Source organism: Macaca fascicularis, chromosome 10 (assembly GCF_037993035.2).
Source record: "Macaca fascicularis isolate 582-1 chromosome 10, T2T-MFA8v1.1".
Classification (NCBI taxonomy): domain Eukaryota; kingdom Metazoa; phylum Chordata; class Mammalia; order Primates; family Cercopithecidae; genus Macaca; species Macaca fascicularis.
Genome location: NC_088384.1, coordinates 14734446 through 14762207, shown reverse-complemented (window position 1 = coordinate 14762207; position 27762 = coordinate 14734446). Strand labels below are relative to the sequence as shown.

The 27762-nt window shown below is 52.2% G+C and overlaps 1 protein-coding gene across 6 annotated transcripts; it reads left to right on the top strand.

The window, feature by feature from the left end:
- The first annotated feature begins 47 nt into the window (after positions 1-47).
- Positions 48-27640, top strand: CSF2RB (colony stimulating factor 2 receptor subunit beta). 6 transcript variants are annotated; one of them, XM_074003829.1, is made up of 14 exons: positions 48-79; positions 8997-9244; positions 10217-10340; positions 12944-13134; positions 16367-16524; positions 16602-16770; positions 17329-17464; positions 17627-17784; positions 20037-20171; positions 21048-21210; positions 22563-22653; positions 22842-22899; positions 23787-23890; positions 24609-27640. In XM_074003829.1, the coding sequence occupies exons 9-14, from the start codon at positions 20037-20039 to the stop codon at positions 25732-25734; spliced, it is 1677 nt and encodes a 558-aa protein (XP_073859930.1). In that variant the 5' UTR covers positions 48-79; positions 8997-9244; positions 10217-10340; positions 12944-13134; positions 16367-16524; positions 16602-16770; positions 17329-17464; positions 17627-17784; the 3' UTR covers positions 25735-27640. The 6 variants fall into 6 exon arrangements, with proteins under 6 accessions (XP_073859930.1, XP_005567452.3, XP_073859931.1 ...); XM_005567395.4 differs by having other exon boundaries at positions 20032-20171; XM_074003830.1 differs by having other exon boundaries at positions 12941-13134.
- The last annotated feature ends 122 nt before the right edge of the window (positions 27641-27762 follow it).

Genomic DNA, 27762 nt, shown 5'->3' with positions numbered 1-27762 from the left:
TCAACGTAAATAGGAAGCGTGGGAGGCTCACTCTGCCTAGAGGCTCCAGAAGAAAGTTGGACTCTCCGACCACACAGAGGTATGTTCCGGCGTCCAGGAGCGGTGCTGAGGCAGGGTGGGGTCATAGCAGAGGGGAATGTGGGGAATCCAGGATGGAAAAGGGCAGGGGGTGCCTGGGGGGCGTCCTGTGGGCAGCTGCGCCCTGGGGACTTGGAAGAGTTAGGGCTTGGCCTCTTGGGATGACCTGAGCCCAGACTCCTGGGGCAGCCAGCGGGTGGGGAGGCAGCCAGGGGTGCCAAGCTGCTTTGGTGTTGTACGATAGCTCTGGGGAGGACTCAGCCTCGCCAGTGGGATTTGGTTGGTCCTGGTGGGAAGGACACCTAGTGGGGTGGAAAGAGCTCAGGCCTGGGAGTCAGGCACCTATGGTCTGTCTTCATTTTGTCACTAAGATGCTGGTGGTAGTGAGAGCAACCCCTGTCCACCCCGGGCTTCTGTCTCCTCATTTGTGGAATGGTGAGCATAGAGAGTCCCTGACATCTTGATGTAGAAACAGAGAGAATGCATGCTCGTGTGTTTGCCTGTGTGGGCATTTGTGTGTGTGTCTCTGTGTGTATGTGCATGTGCGGATCCCTGGGGATGCTGGAGTGCAGAGAGACTAAGAGGCAGAGGGTGAAACCTGGAAGCTTGCTGCGCTGAGGCCCAGAGCTGGGTGCGGTGTGGCTTGAGAAGCTCACTTTGAACTTGAGAGAAGCTCACTTTGAACTTAACAGAGTGAACTTAGTTCTGACACTCTGCCCTGCTTATTTGGGTTGCTGATGTGCGTTGGTGCCCAGGTGTGTGTGTTCTGTAACCAAGTATGTTGGCTGGGTAGGTAGGTATCTGGGGTGTCTGCTTTAGGGTGTGTGCAGGCGTGCGTACTGGCCCTGAGAATGAAAGGGCAGGTGTTTTACTGGGACCTTGTCAGACGGGTGCTAGTGAACAGCTGCATATGTGCAATTTTTAGTCTTCAAAAACCCTGCTGTTGTATTTTTGTATAGCCAAATTCTAAATTTTTTCTATTATCTTTCCTGCTTTTTAATCATTTTATAATGAGCGAACATTTCCAATTAGCTTTTGGTCACTCTTTTTTTCATCCTGCAGTTTTATTTATATTGTTCCAGTGTACACATATACCAACACCATAGGATAGTTCATAAACTGTAGAAGGAATGTATTTAATACTAAACAAGCAACTACGCAGAAACCTGACTTCATGAAAATCAGAATAATCTAGAAGTATGAAGCACAAGAGACAAAGTCCCCAGCAATTTCTTTTCCCAAGTTCCATAGCTTACTCTTCTCACCACATGTATTCTTCCAGAACATTTTCTTTTTTTTTTTTTTTTTTTTTTTTTTTTGAGACGGAGTCTGGCTCTGTCGCCCAGGCTGGAGTGCAGTGGCTGGATCTCAGCTCACTGCAAGCTCCGCTTCCCGGGTTTACGCCATTCTCCTGCCTCAGCCTCCCGAGGAGCTGGGACTACAGGCGCCTGCCACCTCGCCCGGCTAGTTTTTTGTATTTTTAGTAGAGACGGGGTTTCACCATGTTAGCCAGGATGGTCTCGATCTCCTGACCTTGTGATCCGCCCATCTCGGCCTCCCAAAGTGCTGGGATTACAGGCTTGAGCCGCCGCGCCCGGCCTAGAACATTTTCTAAGCATGATACAAGCATGTAGTGTTTCTTTCCTTTTCTTTTTTTTTTTTTTTTTGTTTGTTTTTTGTTTCATTTTGTTTTTGTGATGGAATTTTACTCTTGTCGCCCAGGCTGGAGTGCAGTGGCACAATCTCGGCTCACTGCAACCTCCTCCTCCCAGGTTCAGGTGATTCTCCAGCCTCAGCCTCCTGAGTAGCTGGGATTACAGTCCCCAGCCGCCACCAGGCCTGGCTAATTTTTGTATTTTTAGTAGAGATGGGGTTTTACCATGTTGGTCAGGCTGGTCTCGAACTCCTGACCTCAGGTGTTCCACCTGTCTCAGTCACTCAAAATACTGGGATTACAGGCTTGAGCCACCGTGCCCGGCTGGTAGTTTTTCTTTTTACAGAAATGGGATTATTTATATATTATTATATATATATATATTATTTATATATATATATATATTTCTTTTTTTACTTAATATTATATTTTGGAATATTTCAAAATTTCTACAATAATACATATAGATCTAACTTGTTAAGTAATCCTAAGAAATATGTGGCATTTATTAGGATGAGTACACCACAATGCATCTAATCTCATGTTGACTGACACCTAGATTGTTTCTAATTTTTCCACGTCTACGGAACTGTTTCTATAGACTAAATTGCTAAATGCAGAATTACCATGCAAGAGGTTGTGCGTTAGAAATTTTAATAGGTATTGTCAAATCAGTCTCAAAGCAGCTGAGCTAAGCTGACATTCCCAGGTAGTGCCTAAAAGGGCCAATTTACCTTTAGAGAAATTATCAATCTTCTAATTTTTGTCCAATATTATGTACGGAAATTCTCAATGTTGCTTGATTTTTTTCTTTCCCTGATTATGGGTGAAGTTGTACATTTTCTACATGTGGATTGGCCATCTGGATTTCATTTATGATGAACGTGGAGAAATTTTTGTTCATCTCCTGTTGAATTCTCTTTTACATCTTAACTTTTGGAGTGACTCGTTTATTATGTATATTAATAATCCATTTATATATGTTGAAAATATATTCTCCCAAGTTATCACTTAGCTTTTTCTTTATCATGTTTAAGATGTCTTATGTCATATAAAAATGTTTTCATTGTTAAGGCAAACCTGTCATTACTTTTTATATGGTTTCCGGTTTTGGTGTCTTGAAAACCTCTGAGATTATCGGTGTCTTGTAAGCCTCTTTTTACTTTATGATTTCTGGTTTGGTGTCTTGTAAACCTCCAAGATTACAGAAAGAGTTTTAATAATTTTACATTTTGGTTTTGACTTTCAGATTTTTAGCCTACCTCGAATTTAGAGAGGTGAATAATGTGTAAAGTAACTTTTAAAAATAATTACCATCTAATTGTCTTAACATTGCTAATTATGAGTGTGCAGTTTCTCCTCTCTTCAATGATTCGAAGTGCTCCTATTACATCCTAGGATTCTATACGTACTTTGTTATTTTCCTTATTGTTTTCTGTTCCATTTGGCTACCACTACATTCCTTATTATTTTTCCAGGGAATGGAGCAAGTCTCTCATCTCTGGTTTGTTATAATTTAGAATCAGTTTGCCGAGGCCCAGCGCAGTGGCTCATGCCTGTAATCCCAGCACTTTGGGAGGCTGAGGCAGGCAGATCCCTTGAGGTCAGGAGTTCAAGACCAGCCTGGCCAACATGGTGAAATCCCATGTCTGCTAAAAATACAAAAAATTAGCCGGGCTTGGTGGTGCACACCTGTAATCCCAGCTACTTGGGAGGCTGAAGTGGGAGAAGTGCTTGAACCCAGGAGGCAAAGGTTGCACTGAGCCGAGAGCACACCACTGCACTCCAGCTGGGGCAACAAAGCGAGACTCTGTCTCAAAAAAAAAAAGAAAGAAAAAAGTGAGGGGTGGGGTGGTAGGCGCGGTGGCTCACGCCTGTAATCCCAGCACTTTGGGAGGCCAATGCGGACGGGACGAGGTCAGGAGATCGAGACCATCCTGGCTAACATGGTGAAACCCCGTCTCTACTAAAAATACAAAAAATTAGCCAGGTGTAGTGGCAGGTGCCTGTAGTCCCAGCTACTCGGGAGCCTGAGGCAGGAGAATGGCATGAACCTGGGAGGCGGAGCTTGCAGTGAACCTAGATGGAGCCACTGCACTCCAGCCTGGGCGACAGAGCAAGACTCCATCTCAAAAAAAAAAAAAAAAAAGAAAATCAGTTTGCCAAGTCCATTAAGTATCTTTTTGGAATTTTCATGTTGATTGCATTGAATTTAGAGATTATCTGAGGGACGTTGGCCACTGGAAGTAAAGACAATAGTGAGAGCCTCTTATGTGAGGCTTTTACGGGAGGACACTAACGTGCCCCCTTGGCTCTGACATCGCCTTTGGTTTCTGGCAGACATTCAGTGATGCCAACGTTTCCTCCACTGCCTCGTTTGCCAGGGTTTGTTTGTTCATTTAACCAGAAAAGTCTTGTTTATTATTGAATATTTAGGAGCACCTTTCAAGATCAGCTTATCCTTTTTCCCTTTTAATCTGTTCATCTGTTTGTTTGAATCATAAGTAGATTTCTCAAGCGTTCTCCTTCAATGTATGGAGCACCCTCTACTTGGCCATGATGTCTTCTCCTTTTAAAAGTCTTTGTCAGGTTGACCTATGAAATTGTTTGTTTCTGGAGTGAATTTGTATTTTGCTTTTTTCCCCCTAGTTTTTATTCCTACCATTCAGTTTCTTCATAAGCCTGGGAATGTTTTATGTGTGTGTTTATTTTAAGTAAGAAGGTGTTTGGTTTTTCTCTTCTCTTTTCTCTCTCTTCCTTTCTCTGTCCCTCCCACCCCTTCTCTGTCATCCTCCTGTCCCCATGCTTACTCTGCATTCTTAGTGATTTTTAATCTTTACATTTTTAAGGATTTCAAATGTATTGAACTTATATTTTCTGGGTTGGGCGCAGTGGTTCACGCTTGTAATCCCAGCACTTTGGGAGGCCAAGGTGGGCAGATCACTTGAGGCCAGGAGTTTGAGAACAGCCTGGCCAACATGGTGAAAACCGGTCTCTACTAAAGATACAAAAAGTAGCCAGGCATGGTGGTGCATGCCTGTAGTCCCAGCTACTCAGGAGGCTAAGTCACAAGAATCGCTTGAACCCAGGAGGCAGAGATTGCAGTGAGCCAAGATCATGCCATTGCACTCCAGCCTGGGTGATGGAGTGAGATTCTGTCTCAAAAAATATATACATATTTTTTTAAAGAAACCGTATTTGCTACCAGCATTTGGGTTTATTTAGCACATATATGCTCTTCCAAAACAAGAGGAGATCTTTAGCAAGTTTTCAGCTCTCCTCCACTCTCCACCCCAGCCTCACAGCCAACTCCCATGTTAAAATCATCTGAGTTTTGGTTCAGTATTCTTCTTTACTTATCTATAAGTGTTACTGGTTTCTTTGCCTCAGTATTTCAGCCTTTCTTGGATTTTTTTTCCTGAAATATAACCTGGAGTAATTTTTTTCAGAAAAGATTTGAAAAACTTTCTTTGTCCTTATATATCCAAAATTTTTTGTGTCCTTTAAATGTCAAAGAAAACTTGGCATTTTGTGATTCTAGGTTTAAGCATGATTTTCCCTTGGTATTTTCAAGACATCTATTTAAAGTTCAGAGTCTCTCATGTGAAATCTCTAGCCAATCTGACCCTTGTCGCATTCAAAGTATCCTATTTGTTTTCTTCTGGAAGCATTTCTAGGATTATCCTCATATTCTTGCAAGATGGAAAGTTTACCAGTGAGAACTGGGTTTGGCTCTATTAAAAGGAATCTTGAGAGTTAACTCTGATCTCTGTCCCCTACTATAAAATCCCGTTGTAGTAGTCCCTGCCCCTTGAATACAGATTCCTTACTGTCTTTAAAAAATATTTCACAAAGGAATCTTGTTCTTTATTGAGTGGCCTGTTGTCTTCTTGAAAGCCCTGGGAAGCTTTCCCCATTTGCTGTTGTATCTGTTTGGTTGCACATGGAAAATCCCTAAGCAATGGTGGCTTGACAACATAGAAGTTTCTTTTTCCCAGCATATAAAAGAGACCCAGGGGTAGCAGTTTCAGGCTAGTATGGTTGCTCCAGAGTGAGAGTGGGAATCCAACTTCCTCTCTTTCTGTTGCATCATCTTCACATATGACTTCCATCCTCAAGGTAACCTCATGGTCCAAAATAGCTGCTGAAGCTCCAGCTATCACCTCCAAGTTGCAGGCTGGAAGAAGGAAGAAAGACAGAGGGACAAAAATGAACCTCTCCCACCTGAGTCAACTGCCATCGAGCAGCCTTTTTTGGAAGACATACACAATGTTTCCACTCTCGCCTTCTTGGATCACATTTAGTCACTTGACGGCACCTAGCAGCAAGGGAGTAGAGGAAATAAAAACTTTTATTCTGTGTAGCAGTCAACTCAGCTGAAACCTTGGTTTCTGCTGCCAGGAGGAAAGGGACACGGTCTTCCACTGTCTTTCAGACTAGGTGGCTGACACTGTTTGCCATACCTGTTCTTAATTCTCTCCACCCCCTGCTTCCGGATGCTGGAATTTTTGAATTTCTTTCCCAGGTCTAAACTTTTCTCTAAGACTTTTCATCTTCTTGATTATTTGCTCTATTTTATACAACTATCTTTTTCATTTGTGGTATCCCTTCTGTGGTTTGGCCCGTTATTGATAGTTTGTTGGGGTTTTTTTGTTTGTTTTTTTGAGAGAGAGTCTCAGGCTGGAGTGCCATGGCAGCTGTCTCAGCTCACTGCAACCTCCGCCTCCCAGGTTCAAGCAATTCTCCTGCCCCAGTCTCCAGAATAGTTGGGATTACAGGCGTGTGCCACCATGGCCAGCCATATATATATAATATAAATATTATATTTTTAGTAGAGACAGGGTTTCACCATGTTGGCCAGGCTGGTCTCAAACTCCTGACCTCAAGTGATCTGCCCGCCTCGGCCTCCCAAAGTGCTGGGATTACAGGCATGAGCCACCGCGCCCAGCCTTTGACTGATTTTTTTTTTAATTATGGATCTCACATCTTCAAATTCCAAGAACTCTGTTCTTTGCATAGAAGTGCCTTCTTTGAAATGGCTATGATTTCTCAAATCTCCCCGAGGATGCTGATTTAGATGTCTTAATGTACTCTTTTATTTTTGCTGTTTCTGTGCCTGTCTGTAGAAGCGTCTGCTGGGTTAGTGTATGTCAGAATAGATGTGCGCTGTTTGGAGATTTGGGAAATGGAATCACTATTGGCATAGAGGTCAGGGACAGAGTCTAGAGGTAACTCACCGTGGGCTTGAATCCCAACCTGTTCCTTACCAACCATGTGACTGTCGACCAATTATATAACATCCCACCTGTTTTCTCATCTACAAAGTGGAGATTCTAGTGGTAACCTATACATGGACGTATTCATATCCGTGAAGCCTTTTGAATAATGCCTGGCTCAAGGAAAACACTGCAATATTGTCAGCCACTATCATGCATTCTCTCTGTATATGTGAATGTTGTTTGTACTCTTTAATGATATTGATTTGTTTTCACCTTTTACACTAACCTGTGCTCCACAATTCTAGTTGCTATGGTCTATATGTTTAAGTGCTCCTAACTTGATGTTGCAACCTAATCCCCAATGTGAGAATATCTGGTGGTAGTGCCTGTGGCACCCTATAGAATACCCCAGCAGGTTCCCTTGCTCCTTCCGCCATGTGAGATTACAGGGAGAAGACTGTGAGGAACAGGCCCTCACCAGATATCGAATCTTGAACTTCCCAGCCTCCAGAACTATGAGAAATAAACTTTGTTACTTGTAAGCCACTCCGTCTATGGTATGTTGTTAGAGTAGCCCTAAGGGATGAGTACGTCGGTGCAAAGATTTTCTGTTTGCACTCTGTCCTTTGCTTTTATGGTTCTGTCAGTTTCATAAATTACAGAAGATTTCACTTTTATGTATTTCTGCCAGCCTTTGTCTCTGTGATGTCTCTCCTATGCTTTTAAGCTTAAAGAGTTCAAAGGCATTCACTTCTCTGGTTTGCAGGTTTCATAGGATGTAACATTTTACATTGAAATTTGTAATTAACTTGTTATTTGGGGGAATGGTGTGAAATGGGGTTTTAGATAGGCATTTTTATGTTGTTATTCAATGATTTTAGCATTTTTTTAAATTGAATATTTCATCACTTCACATTGATTCCTGATTCCTCCTTCATCATGTATTAGTACATTCTGGGGTCAAATAGAGTTTGTTTCCAGCCAGCATGTCCACTGATAGATTCTGTGTGTGTGTATGTGCATCTGTGCATGTATCTGTATGTATGTGTGTATGTCTGTGTGTAGATGGTATATGCGAGTGTGTATATGTGTATGTGTGTGTGTTGTGCATGTGTGTGTATGTGTGTGCTTCTGTGTGTGAATTTGTGTGTATATGTGTAAATGTGTGTGCATGTTTGTGTGCATATGTGTATATATGTGTGTATACATGTATGTATCTGTGTTGTTCATGTGTGTGTATGTGTGTCTGTGTCTCTCTGTGTGTGTTTGTGTGTATGTGTGTGTGCATGTTTGCGTGAGTATATGCATGTATATTGTATGTATCTGTGTGTGTGTCTGTGTATGTGTGTGTGTCTGTGTCTGCGTTTGTGTGTATATGTGTGGGTATGTGTGCACGTTTTGTGTGTATGTGTATATATGTATGTATCTGTGTGTGCCTGTGTGTGTGTTGTGCATGTGTGTGCCTGTGTGTGTGCGTGCGTGTGTGTGTGTGTTCACGTGGGCATCTTGAGTGAAGCTTCCAGCAATCTTCCAGAAGAAAAGGAGCCACAGTTGTCTGTTCTGCTCTCTTGGGTACTTCCCAGACCAGTGAACTGAAAGGGAGGAAACCCCCGGCCTCCGAGGAGAAAAGGGAACTGGCAAGCAGAGGGTGGGGGGATGACGGTAAATGGAGCAGGGGTGGGGAGAGCACAGGCCCTGTGGAAGCGAGGACATGTGTGTGTACGTGTGTTCATGTCCAGGGGATGACACCGTGGCATCCAACAGCCGTGGACCAGCAGCCCACGGGGAGCTTAGTAGGAGTCAAATCCCAGGCCCCCCTCTCGGCTGCTCTGCTGTCTAGCACATTGTGCAGTGGTAGTGTCCGTGACCCAAGTGGGGGCCCAGCGCCTCAGGCCATGCAGCACGTGTCCATTGCCTTCATGTTGCAGGACACTGAGGGGTCACGCGTGAGGGCCACTTCTCTGCGTTGTCCCCACAACATGGGTGGTGTCCCTGGGACACGTGGAAGGGGAGGGGCAGCTCACTGCTGATATCTCCCTCTGCAGGCCTGGAGGAGGCAGAGGCCGGGAGGGAGAGGTCCCAAGAACCTGTGAAATGGATCTGGCCTGGCTCCCAGCTGGGCAGGAACACAGGACTTCAGGACACTGAGGACCCTGCCACGCCCATGGCCAGCACCCACCAGTGCTGGCACCTGCCTGTCCAGAGCTGACCAGGGAGATGGCGCTGGCCCAGAGGCTGCTCTCCATGGCCCTGCTGGCCCTGTGCTGGGGGCACAGCCTGCCAGGGGCAGAAGGTGAGTTCCGTGGCTCCCACCCCCTTCCCTGTCCCCCTCCTCACTGCTGCATCCTGGGGGAGGGCCGCAGCCTACCCCCAGGACCCTGCCCACCAGCCCTCCTCCTGCTCCTCTCCCTCCATCTCTCCCCCTGGCCTCCCCTGGGCCTCCCTCGCTTCCCTCCTCCTGCACATTCCTGCTCATCCTGTCCTGGAAAGTCCAGCTGAGCGTGTCCGGCTTCCTGGCCCACATTTCTCAGCACGGCACTCCTGGCCCCCAGCCTCCAGGATGGCTGCTCTGGCCGTTTCCCCGTCCCTCCTTCCCCAGCAGACACTCTCTGCGCCTCAGGGGTTCCCACCTCCGGGACTTTGCTCCTGCAGGGCCTCGGCCGGGGTTCTCTCCCTGCTTCAGCCGCTAGCACCCTCCTTGTGCCTGAAGGCCATGCTGGGATGCTCCTGGGTTCTTGAGGTGAAATGGCCCCTCCCAAGGGCTCCCAGACTCCCAAGGGCTTCTGTGACAATGCTGGAACCACAGTCCCCTTAACAACTATCAGGCTCCCGAGGCTGGGGACTAGAAAGCAGGGGGGAGGGCACAGGTGGGACTCTGCCACACTGCATCCCAGGGCTGAGTGTGTGCCCCCTCCCAGGCTGCACAATGGGTTCAGGGGCCAGGCCTGTGCCTGATGCATGTCCCTGTCCTGAAGGTGGGGGAGGGGACCGTGCCCAGGAACAGCACACAGCAGAGCCCCAGAAAGTGTGCTGAGAACCAACAGAATATTGCGCTTCTGTCGGGAGAGGAGGGTCTGCAACCAGGAGCCCCCCCATCGGGCAGACCCCCTTCCCAACTCAGGGCACCTCTGCCTGGCCACCTGGTGCCTCTGCAGGGACCTGGGAGACCCCTCCCCCAAGCTGGGCATCCCAGAGCAGCTGGAGGTGATGGTGACAAGGGTCCCCACAGGAAAGAGAGGTGACCCCCTCCTACTCCTCTTGTCAGAAACCATCCCGCTGCGGACCCTACGCTGCTACAATGACTACACCAGCCACATCACCTGCAGGTGGGCGGACACCCAGGATGCCCAGCGGCTTGTCAACGTGACCCTCAGTCGCCGGGTGAATGAGTGAGTGACGCTGGGTGCAGGGTCCACGGGCAGGGGCTACGATGTCCCCTGTGCCTGGCGTGGGACGGTGGTGTAGAGAGGGACCTGTCAGGTCAGCCTCAGGGTGGAAGTGGACAGAGGACAGAGGAGAAGGGAGGCCCTCCTGGGAGCTCCTGCCCTGCCAGACACCTGCCAGGCCGGGCGCTGCCATCTGACCTGGGGTTTCTGTGGAGTGCCTTCTACACTCACGTTGTTGATGATGGTGCTGGTGACAATGGTGACAATCTTCTCTTATTTTGTCACAATTTAACACAATTGCCCCACATGTCCTGTCTTAGTTCCTCCTCACCGTGAGGTGGGCAGGGCCAGGCCACGATGCCCCAACTCTGCCACCGCCTGCCTGTTCAGAGCAGAGCAGGGCAATGATGCTGGCCTGGGAGCTGGCCTGGGAGTTCACAGATGGGGAAACTGAGGCCCTGGAGGTGAAGTGCCAGCCCTGGCCACAAGGTAGGGAGTGGCAGAACAGGCCGTGTGAACGTGTCTGGGAGGGGGCTCCGCGCTCTCCCAGGGTCCCCCCTCTGCATATGGGCTGCCACCTCTCCCACCCGAGCTCTCCTGGGCATGCACCACACGGGAAGGAGACCAGCATCGCTCTGGGGTGTTGGCCAGGATCTAAATCAGCCTTAAATGAAATAATTAAACAGCTGGAACCAGAGAGGCAGGTGACAACCCATTGGAGGTCACCCCAGCATTGGGGGGTGGGACCGGCTCTGCCACTCCCCACCCCTCCACCGCCTTCAGTTCTCCTGGGCACCTCTGTTGGACCTTCTCCATTCTCCCCAACGACCATCCTGCCCCTTCCCGTGACCTGCTTTCTGCTGCACAACAAGGGACCAGGGAGAAGCTCCCTGCCCACCCCACACTCACATTCCCCACTGCCCACCGCCGGGGTGTGGGCCTGGACCGGGGCTCCTATCTAAGGCCTAAGACCTGATGCTGTCTGGTCCTGTTGCTCGGGAACATCACGGTCCCCAAGTCCCCACTCTGCCCTGTGCCACCCACTGTACCCTCTCTCAGGATCTTTCCCAATCGCCTTGCAAACCTCAGGAGTGCAGCGCCTGGGCATCTCCTGACCTGGCAACCCTGCGGCCCCTCTTTCTCTGCTTCCTTTGACAGCAGCATTCCCGACAGAGTTGTCCACACTCACCACATCCAGTTTCTTTCCAGCCGTTTCCTCCTGGGCCCACTCCCCTAGGATGCTGCCCCCACCAGGCCACCCAAACTGCTCTGGTCCAAGTCAGCAAATGCCCCGGGGAGCAGGATCTCATGGTGGAGCCTCTGCCTTCTTCCTACTTGACCAGGGGCAACCCCTGACAAGGAGGACCGCCGCGGCCTCCCAGCAGTTCCTCCTGCACCTGGCTCTGCCCACAGCTCACCCAGCACCCCCGGGGCCCTGCCCACCCTCCTCTTTCTCCTTGTCTGCAGCCTCTTGGTTCTCTCGGCTGCCAAGGGTGAGACACCCAGGCCCAGTGTATGGGTCTCCTCTCTGCTGTATCCATTCTGCGGAGACCCCCTTAGGTCCCAGGGGCATCTCCCAAAGGTGACCTCAAGCCCACACTTCCCCTAAGCTCCAGGCCTCCAGGCTCACTAGCTTCTCCACCTGTCACTTAAACAACAGGCATCTCCGACTCCAGATGTCCTCAGCCAAAGTCCTGCTCTCACCTGAGCTGCATTGCTGCCTCTGTCTTTCCCCATCTCCCTTTCTAAATGGGAGCTCCTAGTGGCTCAAGCTAAACAACAGGGAGGATTTTGTTTTAAGTCTCTTTTGCCACCATTCCTTCCTGACTGCTATATCCCTCCACCAGCAAATGCTGCCAACCTTAGCTCAAGCAGAGCGTGAATCTCACCCACACCAGCCTGACCACCCTGGTGCACGCCACCTCCTGTCACCTGGATATTCCAGAAGCCTCCTAACAGGGCCCCCTGCTTCCAACGTTGCCACATTCCCACCTCAGTCTATTCACAACTGAGGACGCTCAGGAATCCTTTCAAAGCATTCATCAAAATCTACAACACCTTTGCTCAGAACTGTTTCCCACTCACTCGCAGTGAGATCCAATCCCATCACGTTGATGGGTGGGTCTCCTAGACCTCCCTGTCACATGCTCCACTCCCCACACACTGGTTTGAGGCCAAACCACGCAACACATCAAACAAAGCCCCAGGGTCTCTGCACATGCTGTTCCCGTTTCCTGAATTCCTCACAATTTGCACAGTCCCTCCCTCAATGCCTTTCACATTCTGCCCCCAGGTCACCTCCTTAGAGAGGCCTGCTTGTCCCATATTTCAAATTGCCTCCCCAGCCCAGCCCTTACTCCCTCCTCACCTGCTGCTTGCTTTATTTATCCACATGAAGTTCTCTCCACTGCTCACGCTACACGCTCTTTTCCATGCGGGTCCCCTTCTCCCAGGATGGCAGCTCTGGGGGCAGGATTTGTGTGTGTTTTGTCACTGCCTGGCCCCTGATTCTGGACAGAGCCAGGCACGTGGTGAGCACTCAGTGAACCTTTGATGAGTGAGTGATCCCCATACACCCTGGGCTAAGCCATGTCCTCTCCCAGCAGGGACCCTCCAGAGCCAGTGTCCTGTGACCTCAGTGAAGACATGCCCTGGTCAGCCTGCCCCTATCCCCGCTGCGTGCCCAGGAGATGTGTCATTCCTTACCAGAGTTTTGTCGTCACGGACGTTGACTACTACTCATTCCAACCAGACAGGCCTCTGGGCACCCAGCTCACCGTCACTCTGACCCAGCATGGTGAGGGGCTGGGGACCCTGCCCGGGGCTTGGTTTCCTGTGTGGACAGGGGGGCCCCGGGGGTGGCCCAGGGAGTCTTCAAGGCAGGAGACTGTGGCTTGGGGTTGGGTGAGGGTATCTTGAGAGATGAGGGTGTGGTCTGGTTACGTGGAGGCTTCAGAGCAGGGACTGTATGAGGGGCCCCTGACAAAGGCTTCTCCTATGCCCCTGGCTGCTACCACCTCCCACTAAGCCATGGGCTTCCAGCACTGCAGGCTTCCCTTGAAGAAAACCGTTCTCACCACTCACTTAGAAGCCTACCCAGTTAGAAAACTCTGTCCGCTTAATTGTTTCATCTCATCTCTGAAGCAACCCGTTTCCTGGATGTGGCCCTTGAGGCCCAGGAGGTCAGATGCCTCCTCTGAAGTCCCCCCGCTGAGTAGTAATGACAGAGATGGGTCAGCCTTCCCAGGGGCTTCCTGCATGGTAGACAGGGAGCTTCTCTCCTCCCTGCCCTGGAGGAGGGACCCCGGTGTGGGCTGCAATCCCACAGTGGTCCATGAAGCCATCTGTGGTCTAGGGTGGGGTAGATGATCATTTTATATAGTTAAGTTTTATTTGCCTCTACATTAGAAAGAAATATAACCCGCAATTCGAAGTCCTGGATTCAAGGAAATGGTTGCTTAGAGTGAAGCTAAACCTAAAAAGGGACATGTTTCATGAAAGTTTTCGTTGACGTGGCAAAAACCCATGCTGGTGGCAGGCTGGTAGGAGGAACTGCAGGCTGTCATTGCAGTCTCAGAACCACGGCACGCTTGGTGCTGTTACTGGTGTCTTTGGCTGCTGCTGAAACAGAGACAGACGGAGGTGACTAGTCCAGGGCCTCTCTGCTGCTGCTGGCAGAGCTGAGATCCAGATCCAGCGCAGGATGGTCTGGGTCCTTGGTCCTAACCACCAGCCCACCTGGTGCTCTTTGCAAGGGTCACACGGAAGGGGCTCTGACCATGGCTTCCTGCCCCTTTTGGTCACAGCATCATAAAGCCACGGCCAGAGGAGGGGATGGGTTAGGCCACCAGGAATCCATCAGAAGCAATGTTTCCACACATGGGTTTGATGGACACGAGAGTCCCTTCCTTCCTGAGAGCAGCTCAGGGTGCCCAGGCTGGAGGGAGGAGAAACGCTGTATGTCGTCCACCGTAAGAACTTACTGACAGCGGCGGGTGGGTGCCTCATGCAGGGGATAAAGCACAGTGTCCCTGGGAGATCAGCACAGGCTTCCCAGAAGGAAGAGCTTTGCAACTCAGATCTGAAGGGTGGACAGGAGAGGAGGGCAGGAGGAGCCTCTCTGGCAGGGTAACAGCTGTGCAGAGGCTGGGGGATCGGAAGGGCACGGGTGGCTGGGGGACCTGCTGACCACTGTGTCCAGGGAGCATCAACTTCAAAGGTTGGGCAGTGGTGGGAAGAAGCAGGAGACACAGGCAGGGACCTGGCCCTGGAGTGGCTTCTGTCTCCTGCAGTCTCAGGGTAGAGGGGACCCTCTAGGCATGGAGAGCACTGAGGGGAAATGCCACGATCAGATGTGGATGTGAGAATGCTGGGGACAGGGGACTTACAGGGTAGATTGGAGGAGCAGGAGTGGGAAAGAAGTTGAAGCTCAGGATGTGACCTCAAGCACTCATTCCTAGAAATGACGAGGACACAGCTGGCTAGGAGATGGGGGCATGAGGGCATGCAAATCATAGTTTGGATATACACACAATTCATTCATTCAACCCTCTTTCCTTGAGCACCTACATATACCAACAAAGCCGTCAACAAACCAGCCAGCAACCCTGCCCTTGGAGCTTACAGCCCGGAAACCAGGAAGGTTTCTAGGGCGAGGGAGACAACTTAGATATAGGGAGAGAAGTGTGGCCGTTGGCCTCCTGGAGGCTGTGTTGAGCAGTGAGGTAGGGTCCAGCCTAATGCAGACTGGCAATGAATCAAGGAAGCTGGGGGGTACTGGGCAGGTGACAGGCCTGCCTCTGATCTGCTCTGAGGCTCCATGTTTGGAGACCTTGGACATTTCACTTCCTCTATGAGTTTCTCCATCTGTGACATGAGCTGGTGGACTAAACCTCTTGAGCTGGTTGAGCAGGTTTCTGATGGGGCTGCCAGTCTGTGAAGTTTGTGGCAGCTTCCAAGAGGGCTCTGCCGGGAAGGACTCCCCCTCCATGACAGCCTCGGGGGCTGGGAGTGCAATGACCCATGAGGGACGCTGGTCCTGGCTGTGGGTGGGGAGGGGCGGCTCCCCTGCTGTGTGTCTGCCGTTCTGGGCGGATGATTCCTGACACGCCGTAACACACCACAGCCCATGTCCAGCAGAGAGCACTTACATCCTATGTGTCAGGGTATTTTTGTTTGAAAGTCATCCCTCAGCAAGCAGACACAGAAATGCCAGAAACCAGGTGCCATGTCTTCATTCTGCATGTTCTTGAACAACCCAGAGTTCCCAGGAGATGGGTGCTTGCCTTGTGGCTGCAAGGATTTCATGAGAAGCCCCAAGGTTGCCTACGCATATCCGTTCATTCATTCACTCGTTCACCTTGCCCTGTAATTCACTAAGCAGCCACATCTCAGCCTGGAGGTAGGGAAGGGGGTCAGGACCAACCCCACCCACCCCCATCTCCTCACCCCTTAGGGGAGGCAGACACAGAAACACAGGAATCCCTCGGCTGTGGTAAGACCCCGGTGGAGGGAATTCCACTGAGCTACGGTGGCAATGAGAGAAAGAATAGGGATTCTGCCTGGAGATGCGGCTCCGAGGACGTTCCTAGAGCCAGAGGCATTTGCCCCGGGCATTGACAGCAGGAGGGACCCTGGGCAGGAGGAAGGGAGCTTGGATGGCAGGAGGGGGAGGCCTCTGAACCGCAGGCCCCTCTGCTGGCAGGAGCCACCCAGGCCGCAGCATGGGCAGTGGGGAGCCTCAGGACAGAGGAGGCTCCAATGAGAGTTTCCTTGCCAGCGCCTTTTATGGAGCTCGGGTCACATGGGCGTTGCAATCGGCACGGCTTTCCATTGCTTTCATGTTGAAACGCTACAGTTTTGCAGATGAAGGGCTGAGGCCCACAGAGGAAATGGGTCTTGCTCAAGGTCCCTTAGCTGCTGGGGGCAGGGGTGGCCTGGAAGCCCCTGTGTCCACACAAAAGGCCACGCAGGCCCTGACTGCCCCCCAGCAGTCCAGCCCTTAGGTGCCCTTCACTTCCCCCCGCCAGTCCAGCCTCCTGCGCCCAAGGACCTGCAGATCAACACCAACCAGGACCACTTCCTGCTGACCTGGAGTGTGGCCCCTGGGAGTCCCCAGAGCCACTGGTTGTCCCTGGGGGATCTGGAGTCTGAGGTGGTCTACAAGCGGCTCCAGGATTCTTGGGAGGTAGGAACCACGGCCGCTCTGCCCAGCCCAAAGGGATGGGCGGTACCCCTCCTTCAGCACCCACTGTCTTCTGACAGGATGCAGCCACCCTCCTCTCCAACGCCTCCCAGGCCACCCTGGGGCCAGAGCACCTCATGCCCAGCAGCACCTATGTGGCCCGAGTGCGGACCCGCCTGGCCTCAGGCTCTCGGCTCTCGGGACGTCCCAGCGAGTGGAGCCCAGAGGTTCGCTGGGACTCCCAGCCAGGTAATGGAGCCAGAGCTCAGGAAATGCCCCGTGGTGGGAGGGTGGGCTCATCAGGAGCTCCTGGCACAGCAGGGTTCCTGGGCTCCACCTGGGGGCTTCCCAGAGCTCCTGCTGCCATCTTTCCAGGAGCCTTCCTGGGCCGTCCCACCTCTACTGTGATTGCTGCCCAGTAGGACTCTGCCTCTGTTCACTTTGGGCTTCCCGGTTCCTGCATGCTCTCTGCCACTGGCAATTACAATAATAACAACAATAGTGCTATTAGCAGCCGTGTGTTACTGGAGGCTACAGGATGTGCAGGGCTTACCCACGTTTTTCTGTTCAATCCCCAAACACTGAAACTTAGATACTATTTCCACTCTCTGGGAGGGTGTGCAGGTGCACAGAACTCTCTCTCTCGTAGCTGTTGGACACCCAGCTGGCAGGTTCAGGCTGAAGTTTCAGTCCTGGTCTTTTGACCCCAGAGCTCGTGACCTCTGTGATGAATCACACGGAGGGCACCTACCGAGAACGATGGGAGGGATGAAGGAGGGAGTGCATGAGGACCTGTCTCCCTCCCAGGGGACGAGGCCCAGCCCCAGAACCTGCAGTGCTTCTTTGACGGGGCCGCCGTGCTCAGCTGCTCCTGGGAGGTGAGGCAGGAGGTGGCCAGCTCAATCTCCTTTGGCCTCTTCTACAAGCCCAGCCCAGATGCAGGGTAAGCATCCTTTTCCTCCGTCCCCTCCCCTCCTCTTGGCCTTGCTCTCTCCATGCTTCCTCCTGTCCCTGGGGCCCCAGCAGAAGCCACAGCCCACCCCAAGCTCTCCTCCCTCCCGTGTGCCCTCCCTCCCCCTGCCCTCAGCTCTGCTGTGCTCCTCAGGGAGGAAGAGTGCTCCCCAGTGCTGAGGGAGGGGCTCGGCAGCCTCTACACCAGGCACCACTGCCAGATTCCCGTGCCTGACCCCGGGACCCACGGCCAATACATCGTCTCCGTTCAGCCAAGGAGGGCAGAGAAACGCATAAAGAGCTCAGAAAACAGTGAGTTTGCTCCCAGCCCGCTGTGGGGATGGTCTGGGGACTAGCACACCCTCATTGTGTAACCCAGATCAGCTCAGGGTTCCTCCTGGCCAAGTCTTCATGTTTGTCACTTTCAAAGAGATGCAGTCCAGTGACCGAAAGTGAACAGAGAAGCAATGAAACCACGATGGCAGTGGCCGAAAACAGGAGCAGATCTTTTAAACCTCTGATCTCTTGTCCTTTTCTTCTGCTTCCCTCTCCTATCCTGCAGCTCTCCAAATCTCCACCGCTAGCCACACCCTCCTGGTCCTGTCACCAAAACCCTCCCTTTCATTCCTCGTTGGATTTTCCTCTTTCTGATTTCCGAAGTTCCCCGCCGACTGATATCCTTCCTTTAATGTAATTGATCTATGATGTACTTTTCAGCTGGGGCCTGTGGTGCGTACAGATAGTGTTGATCCTTGGAGTTTAATATGCTTCATTTCTGTGATGTAACGAAGACCCCAGTGCAGTGGAACCTCTCACATTGTTTCAGGATGACCAAGTTCTTCCATCCAGTCTTTAGCACGTGTGAAGGGCAGAGGCCAATTTGTCTTAGTTACCTGGGTTTGAATCTATCATTAACTCTCTTGGGATCCTCACTGGAAAAAGGAATTCTGATTGTTCAAACGCACAGGATATATTAAGGGCCTCATATAATGCCTGGCACATAAGAGGCCTCAACAAATTACAGGCATTCATATCATGTTTATACTGTGAAGGCATCGAGGTTATAAGCATTCTCTTTTTTCTTTTGGGTAGACTGAAGCTCAGAGAGGTTGAGTGACTTACTTAAAGTTGCACAGCTGTTAGTAGGCAGATCAAGATTAGAGTTCAGAACTTCTGACTCCCTACCCAGTTTCTGCTTTCTTTACCCTTTGCCTCTTTCAACTTGTGAGTCTGCCAGCCAGGTGGGAGGTGCTGTCTGCAAAGGGCTTCCCCTTTCTCTTTGGCCACTATCTCGTTGGGGAGAGGCCTCACCTAGATGTTGTTGAAGGCCTGCTACAGCTGCTGTATTGGGGATTTTCTGGTGATGAGAACGTGTGAATGGTCCTGGCCTTCAGCCATCTCCCTACAACACCTCTGGGAGTGTCAGACAAGAGAGCCCATCACACTGGTGGGGTCGCAATCTTTGTTCTACCACTGCTTACCTGCCTTTCCTCAGGGCAAGTTACTTAATGGTTCTGTGACTCACTTTCCGTGTCTGTGAAAAGTGAAGATTAATAGTACCCACCACATAGGGCTGTTAGAATTGAGTGGAATAATTCATGTGAAATAATATGTATAACATTGCCTAAAACATAGTCAGGCTGGGCACAGTGGCTCACACTTGTATTCCCAGCACTTTGGGAGGCCAAGGCAGGTGGATCACAAGAGGTCAGGAGTTCAAGACCAGCCTGACCAACATGGCGAAACCCCATCTCCACTGAAAATACAAAAATTAGCTGGGCGTGGTGGCAGGTGCCTGTAATCCCAGCTACTTGGGAGACTGAAGCAGGAGAATCGCTTGAATCCAGGAGGCAGAGGTTGCAGTGAGCCAAGGTTGCACCACTGCACTCCAGCCTGGGTGACAGAGTGAGACTCTGTCTCAAAAAAAAAAAAAAAAAAAAGCCGGTTGCCTAGAATAGAACCAACTAATAGTGGTTTTATTTTTATTGCCAAAAAAAAAAAAAAAATAGGAGTGATGCAAGCACTGGGCCACATCGCTACAAAACAAGTGTATCTCAGCATCTCCCAAGAGGATACCACTCAGGTCAAAACATGATATAGTAGGCCGGGCGCAGTGGCTCAAGCCTGTAATCCCAGCACTTTGGGAGGCCGAGACGGGCGGATCACAAGGTCAGGAGATCGAGACCATCCTGGCGAACACGGTGAAACCCCGTCTCTACTAAAAAATACAAAAAAACTAGCCGGGCGAGGTGGCGGGCGCCTGTAGTCCCAGCTACTCGGGAGGCTCAGGCAGGAGAATGGCGTAAACCCGGGAGGCAGAGCTTGCAGTGAGCTGAGATCCGGCCACTGCACTCCAGCCTGGGCGACAGAGCAAGACTCCGTCTCAAAAAAAAAAAAAAAAAACATGATATAGTGAAGTGGGGATGAAAAGGATGAACCATGGACAGAACCTGGGGTCTTGTGCCAGTGGAGACAGCCCCAGTGTCTGGCATGAGACACGGGGAATGTTCTGTTGGAGGGTGGGTGTGATGACTCTCCTAACAGTGACCCTTCCTCCAGTCCAGATGGCCCCTCCATCCCTCAGCGTGACCAGGGATGGAGACAGCTACAGTCTGCGCTGGGAAACAATGAAAATGCAATACGAACACATAGACCACACATTTGAGATCCAGTACACGAAAGACACGGCCACGTGGAAGGTGAGGCCCTTTGTCCAGGGAGGGGAGAAACACTGGGGAGGGCGTTCCAACTGCAAGGTGTCGGGCCCTTGGCAGGTGACCAGTGAGAGGTAGCCACGGGGACGTGGTGATCACTAGGCTATGTGGTTAGCAGGTCACTGTTCCATCTCTTGGTGAAGCAACTGAGGTTCGGAAAAGTGGCGTGGCTTGGCCAACACGAATAGCTGACCCTGAGTTCCCAGGGAACAGAGGACCCTCTGGGCAGGGAGGGGTTGAAAGGGCACTGGGAAGAAGGTTTTCAAAAGTCATGAAAGTTTGGGGTTATTTCCTCAGAGGAATCTCGTCTGGACACACATGGAGGCTCAGACAGAGCTGCTTCTGATGAGTCGGGGGTGTGCCCAGGCCAGGGCTCAGTCCCCTGCTTCCAGAGCCCGGAACAGAAACCACGGAACCAACCCCAGACCTTCAGACTAGAAATGGGGCAGCTGAGGCTAGGAGGGAGGTGGGCCAGTGGTGGAGCCAGGAGCGGGCCTGGGGTCCTGAACTCCCATTGTCAGGGTCCAGAGTCCAGTCAGCCTGCACTGCATTCCTGGAAAGGCCATAATGTGGGTGTGCTGAGAAGGCTCAAAAGATGGTGGGACAGGTGGTTTCAGGGTTCCGGGCCTCAGTGTTGTCAGTGTCAGGGCCTGCATTGAGAGGCGGAGTCCCCGGTGCCATCCGAAGTGCTTTCCCTGGGTGGGACCTTAGGGAGGATCCACGGTGGTGAGAGAGAAGCCGCAGCGGGCCTGGGGCATGGCAGAAGCTGGGAGCCAGCGAAGCTGAGGGTCTAGGTGGGAGGGATTTGCAGCCGCTCCCACAGGCACCGGGCCAGGCCTCACCCTCAGCGCCAACCCACAGGACAGCAAGACTGAGACCCTCCAGAACGCCCACAGCATGGCCCTGCCAGCCCTGGAGCCCTCCACCAGATACTGGGCCAGGGTGAGGGTCAGGACCTCCCGCACCGGCTACAATGGAACCTGGAGCGACTGGAGTGAAGTGTGCTCCTGGGACACCGAGTCGGGTAGGTGAAGGCTGGAGTCCAGAGCTTCTGGCCAGGACCAGCTCATAGTTTCTCACTGCCATATAATCCTCAATGCAATAGCTGTAGTAGACCTGCAACAACTTGTTGGTGAGCCCTCTCCCCAATTAGATGGTGGCCAAATAGAAAGGGAAGGCCTTTGCAGACAGCACCTCCCACCTGGTCGGCAGACCCGCAAGTTGAAAGAGGCAAAGGGTAAAGCAAGGAGAAACTGGACGTGGAGTCAGAAGTTCTCCATCCACTCTTCATGAGACAGCGCAGCTGGGCAGAGAGTGCAGGCTGTGTGGGCACAGATGTGGGGCTCCAGACCCCACCCCATTCAGGCCTCCTTCCCTCCCTTGGGCCACTAGTCATTGGAAAGTGACACCTGGTGTGCAATACAGACTGCAAGTGAGGACTTGAGGGAGCAGAGGAGAGCAGGTCTCATGATCACTCCTCCTTTAAACAGGGACTTAGGCCTCTGTTAATATGGCCCTTGATTTCTTAGCTTTTGGGACTACCAAGTTTTTGTGGTTGCTCCGCCAGAGTTTCCTGTTACCATGGAAGCAAGAAAATCTAGAGCCGCAGACTGGGTCCTTGGATTGCAAGGTTTTGCTGTGATTCCTTCATCTTCCCACCTCCCTGCACTTGCCTCGTGCACTGACCCCTCACCTTTCACCATAGTGACCACCAGGGGACTCCTGTAGAACAAGACAAGTCCAAGGGGTCGTTTCAGAGGGAGTAAGGATACAGGAGATATTGGGAGCAACCCAAGTGCACAGTCAGGCTTGGTAGTGGCAGGGGCCCAGGAAGAGGGCCACAACCAGGCAGAAACGAGGCCGGACCAATGGGCCCAAGGGAGGACCAAGAGGGGAGTCCTGAGGAACCTGGTCTGGGAGCTCAGGGCTGGGCAGCAGGAGGGATCAGGGGCCTCCAGAGGGGCCTTTGCACCTGCTGGTGTCTCTGCCAGCATGCCTTTCCCCATCTCCACCTCTCTAATCCTTCCTATTACTAGAGGCCCAGCTAATATGCCACCTCCTTCAGGAAGTCCCCTGTGATTGCCATGAACTGTGTGGTACTTGCCCTCCCTGTAGCACCTTCTGTGCTGTAGATCCTGGAAAGGATCTGACCCTCCGGTGTCCTCCCAGCACTTTGAACACGGTGGGGGTTCAGACCAATGCCCTTCTCAGCATGGATCTGGCCTCTCTCTGCTAATCCTCCAAAGCAGTAAGTTCCAGAGCCCTAGGCCTGCACAGAGCAGGCTCTCAGGGAATACTGCGCCAACCCCACTCCCTGCCCTGAGGTCGATTTCCCTCCCGATGCTGACACTCCTCTTCCTCCCCGGCTGCTGGAAGTGCTGCCCATGTGGGTGCTGGCTCTCGTTGTGATCTTCCTCACCATCGCTGTGCTCTTGGCCCTCCGCTTCTGTGGCATCTACGGGTACAGGTGAGGGGACTCTGTGGGGCTGGAGGTGGTAGCCGAGACCCCAGAGGGCACCAGGGAATCCCACCCAGCTCCCTCCAGGTCCTGCTCTGCCACTCACTTCCTGGGCCTCAGTTTCCCCTCTGGACACGAGCATGGGAGCAACTGGCCCTGAGTTCTCTGATGGCTGTCACCTCCCTGGTGTCTTCCAGGCTGCGTAGAAAGTGGGAGGAGAGGATCCCCAACCCCAGCAAGAGCCACCTGTTCCAGGTAGGAACTGGCTGCGAGGGGTGGGGTGGGGGCTTCTCTGTTCCTGCCTTTCTTGTCTCTGTCCCCACCTCCTCCTTCCCTTCCAGTGGGTTTTGGGTGGTAGGGATGTAGGTGGGCTGGAGGGGGGCTTTGGGAGCTTTGGGAGCGGGGCCAGCACTTGGAAATTCATTCCTGGGATTCCCTGCAGTGCCCATGCCTGGCCCTGCCTGCCAGAGCTCTGCATGGAGCCCAGTGGACAGAACTGAGTGTGGGGCTGCCCGGGACAGGGTGGGCTCACGGCGGGGGGGTCCTGCTACCAGGATGGATGGGGTGTCAGGAGGCAGAAGGGCTCCCCAAGGACAAGACACCTGGGCTGAGCTGTGAGGGTCCGAGTGGTGCCAGGTAGCAAAAGTTGCTCAGGCTCAGGGCATCTCAGGCTTAGGGCATCTTGAGGGTGGAGACGGAAACCTTTCAGGAAGGGAGCTGAGGGCATGGGACAGGAGGCTGGGGGCCATGGCGGGAGGCTGAGGTGACCATGGGGAAGACACCAGCATGTGGGTGATGGGAGCCCTTTAGTCAGGCAGGCAGGGCCAGCTTTGCCTGTGGAGGGATCTCTCTTGGCTGGTGTGGAGGAGAAATGTGGGCGAGCATGGAGACAGGCACTCCAGGTTAGGAAAATCACAGGAAAAGGACCCTGTCCTCAGGTATCAGGGACATGCGGGAAGTCCCAGCCCCTATCTGGGCCTCACTTTGCTGGTGTTAAAAGGCCATGGCCAGTCCTGAAGAAGTGGAGATGCTTCTCTTGTCTGGGGGCTCCTTGAATCCCCCTGCACCCCCATCCCCCTCTGCCTTGTCCCCACCTCGGGGGCCTCCTGATGCCCACAGGCACAAATATCCCTCCCTTGCAGAACGGGAGTGCAGAGCTTTGGACCCCAGGCAGCATGATGGCCTTCACCAGCGGGAGCCCCCTACACCAGGGGCCGTGGGACAGCCGCTTCCCTGAGCTGGAGGGGTGAGTGTCTGGGCTCATGGATCACTCCTGACCTCTGGGGAGCATACAGGGAGCTGACCCCATTGTGCAAAGTGGGACTCAGGTGAGGTTGTTTGTGGCTTACTGTGAAGGGATCCAAGGGGACAGGTTTGCACTAAAGCAGGAGGCACCTGGGGTGGATGTGAGGAAGAACTTCCCCTTTCCAGGTTAGGGAGGGCCAGACAAAGGAAGTGACCAGAAGTGAAGGAGGGAAACAGATGGCCTTCCCCTCCCCTGTTGGCTCAGAGGTGTCACTGCAGAGGCCTCACGGGGTAGCTGGGTCTGTAAACTCCCGGGAACTCAGCGCCTGAGCCGGCAGCTCACCACCGACTCGGCAGGGAGAAGGGGGTGGCATGGTTGATAGAATGGTGGAAGGGTGGCCCAGTGCACAGGCTGGGCATGAGTCTGGTGCTGAAGGAGGATGGACTTTAAGGTCAAAAGGGAGAGGGCTCCAGCCTTGCGGAGGAAGACCTTGAGCTCAGCACGGAGGATGGAGCTCCCGAGCCACAGACAGACTGAATTCATGTCCCATGTTCTTCTCTGGGGCCCCTACTCCCTCAGCCCTGTCCCGCTCAGGTTCTCACTGTGAGCTCTGGGGGACATCAGGGCTTCCAGAGAACCATCTCCACCCCACCTTGTGCCTGAGCCGAATCATCTGCCCAGGGTGGTCCCAACTCTTTGGCCCATGTTCTTCCCACAGGGTGTTCCCTGTAGGATTCGGGGACAGCGAGGTGTCACCTCTCACCATAGAGGACCTCAGGCATGTCTGTGATCCACCATCTGGGCCTGACACGACTCCAGCTGCCTCCGATCTGCCCACAGAGCAGCCCCCCAGCCCCCAGCCAGGCCCGCCTGCCTCCTCCCACACGCCTGAGAAGCAGGTTTCCAGCTTTGACTTCAATGGGCCCTACCTGGGGCCGCCCCACAGCCGCTCCCTGCCTGACATCCTGGGCCAGCCAGAGCCCCCACAGGCGTGTGGGAGCCAGAAGTCCCCACCTCCGGGGTCCCTGGAGTACCTGTGTCTGCCTGCTGGGGGGCAGGTGCAGCTGGTCCCTCTGGCCCAGGCGATGGGACATGGCCAGGCCATGGACGTGGAGAGGAGGCCGAGCCAGGGGGCTGCAGGGAGTTCCTCCCTGGAGTCCGAGGGAGACCCTGCCCCTCCTGCTCTTGGGCCAAGGGTGGGAGGACAGGACCCAAAGGACAGCCCTGTGGCTATACCCGCGAGCTCTGGGGTTCCTGAGGACCCTGGAGTGGCCTCTGGTTACGTCTCCTCTGCAGACCTGGTACTCCCCCCACACTCAGGGGCCTCGGCTCTCTCCCTGGTTCCCTCTCCGGGCATCCCCTCAGACCAGACCCCCAGCTTCTGTCCTGGGCTGGCCAGTGGACCCCCTGGAGCCCCAGGCCCTGTGAAGTCAGAGTTTGAGGGCTATGTGGAGCTCCCTCCAACTGAGGGCCAGTCCCCCAAGTCCCCAGTGAACAATCTTGTCCCCCCTGAGGTCAGAAGCCCTGTCCTGAATCCAGGGGAACGCCGGGCAGATGTGTCCCCAACATCCCCACAGCCCGAGGGCCTCCTTGTCCTGCAGCAGGTGGGCGACTATTGCTTCCTCCCCGGCCTGGGCCCCGGCCCTCTCTCACCACGGAGTAAACCCTCTTCCCCGGGACCCTGTCCTGAGATCAGGGATCTAGACCAGGCTTGTCAAGTCAAGAAGCCCCCAGGCCAGGCTGTGCCCCAGGTGCCCGTCATTCAGCTGTTCAAAGTCCTGAAGCAGCAGGACTACCTGTCTCTGCCCCCTTGGGAGGTCAACAAGCCTGGGGAGGTGTGTTGAGACCCTCAGACCTAGACAGGCAAGGGGACGGAGAGGGCTTACCTTCCCTCCCGCCTGACCTTCCTCAGTCATTTCTGCAAAGCCAAGGGGCAGCCTCCTGTCAAGGTAGCTGGAGGCCTGGGAAAGGAGTTAGCCTTGCTCCAGACCCCTTGACCTTCGGCAAATCACTTCTCTCCCTGCGCTCACACACACACACACACACACACACGTACGTGCACACATTTTTCCCCTCAAGTTAACTTATTTGTAGGTTCTGAATTATTAGAACTTTCTAGACATACTCATTCCATCTCCCCCTCATTTTTTTAAGTCAGGTTTCCTTGCTTTTGCCATTTTTCTTCCTTCTTTTTCCACTGATTTATTATGAGAGTGAGGCTGAGGTCTGAGCAGAGCCTTGTCAGACTGAGACGCGTCTGGTTGTGTTTAGGATTTGTGTGGGCTGCCTGTCCCCGGCAGGTGCTGATGCACATGACATGATTCTCATCTGGGTGCAGAGGCGGGAGGTGGGCACAGTTGGGGTTAGGGCTTGGAAGAGTGGCACAGGATTGGGCACGCTCAGTGAGACTCAGGGAATTCAGACTAGCCTCGATTGTCATTCTGAGAAATGGGCTTGGTAAAGCGGGGGGCGGGGTGCAAGGGACATACATGAGAGACTGAGAGCTTCTGGGGAGCCCTGCTGGTGATGTCTGTGGGACCTCCAGTCCCCTGAGACCCCATGTCATGTAGAGAAGTTAACGGCCCAAGTGATGAGCAGGCTGGTGGGACCTGGGGAACATCAGGAGAGGAGTCCAGAACCCACGTCTACTGCAGAAAAGTCGGGGGAAACTGCCTAACAAAGAAAATACCCCAAAGGCATATATGTTTTAGGGCCTTTGGTCCAAATGGCCCAGGTGGCCACTCTTCCAGATAGACCAGGCAACTCTCACTCCACCGGCCACAGATGAGGGGCTGCTGGTCAATGCCTGGGCCTACACCAAGGGTTACATTTCTTTTAAATCTTGGCCTTTCAGATACATGAAAAATAATGGCATTAAATTGCTTTAATTTGCATTATTTTTGTTATCCAGTTTGCACATTTTTTATAGGCATCTTAGGCATTGATGGGTAGTTTTTAACTGGGCCAAGCCCATTAAGGTTTTTCTTCTGTTGGGTGCTATCATTTTCTGATTAAGTTTTTTCAACTATTAACATATGGTCTTTCATGGATGATGGAGTGTTTTCCCCCCAAATCTGTAGTTTGTCTTATAATGTTGTATTTGAGGTTTTATGGTGTACAAATGTGAATGCTTCTGTAATGTCAAACAGATCCCTAGTAAACTCCTTCTTCACTTTTACTGTCAAATTTACAAAGGTCTTCCCACTGCAAAGCAGCGTTTGTCCTAATTTATATAATTTTTTCTGGTTCATTTTGTGTTTCCAACTTTTCATGTAAAATTTTAATTATTTTTGAATGTACAGATGTGAGATGGAGGTGCCTTTTGGTATTGAAATTCTTTTTCCATGTATCTGAAGTGTTACTTTTGTGATATAGGAAGTCCTTGTATATGTACTTCATCGGTCCCTAGGCTTCCTATTTTGTTACCTTGTTCTCTCTATGGCATCCACCATTTTGATTGTTCTACTTGTATATGTTTTCATAAGTGGTTAAGCAAGTGTTCTCGTTACTTTTGCTCTTAAATCCCTGTTCATTACAGCAATGTTGGTGGTCAAAGAAAATGACAAACAACTTGAATGTTCAATGGTCCTGAAATTCATGACAACATTTTAGTACAAGTAGAATCCTCTGTTCATAATGAACAAGATGAACCAATGTGGATTAGAAAGAAGTCCGAGATATTAATTCCAAAATATCCAGACACCGTTAAAGGGGAAAAGTTGCAATAAAGTATCTGTAACATAAAACAAAGTGAAACCCTGAATTTGTGTGTGCATGTTGGTGTAGCTGGAGGAAGGGTTTGCTCTTTGAAACCTCAATTGCTATTGTAAGTGATACAGCTCCAGTGACTGAAGGAACACCAGGATCCTTAG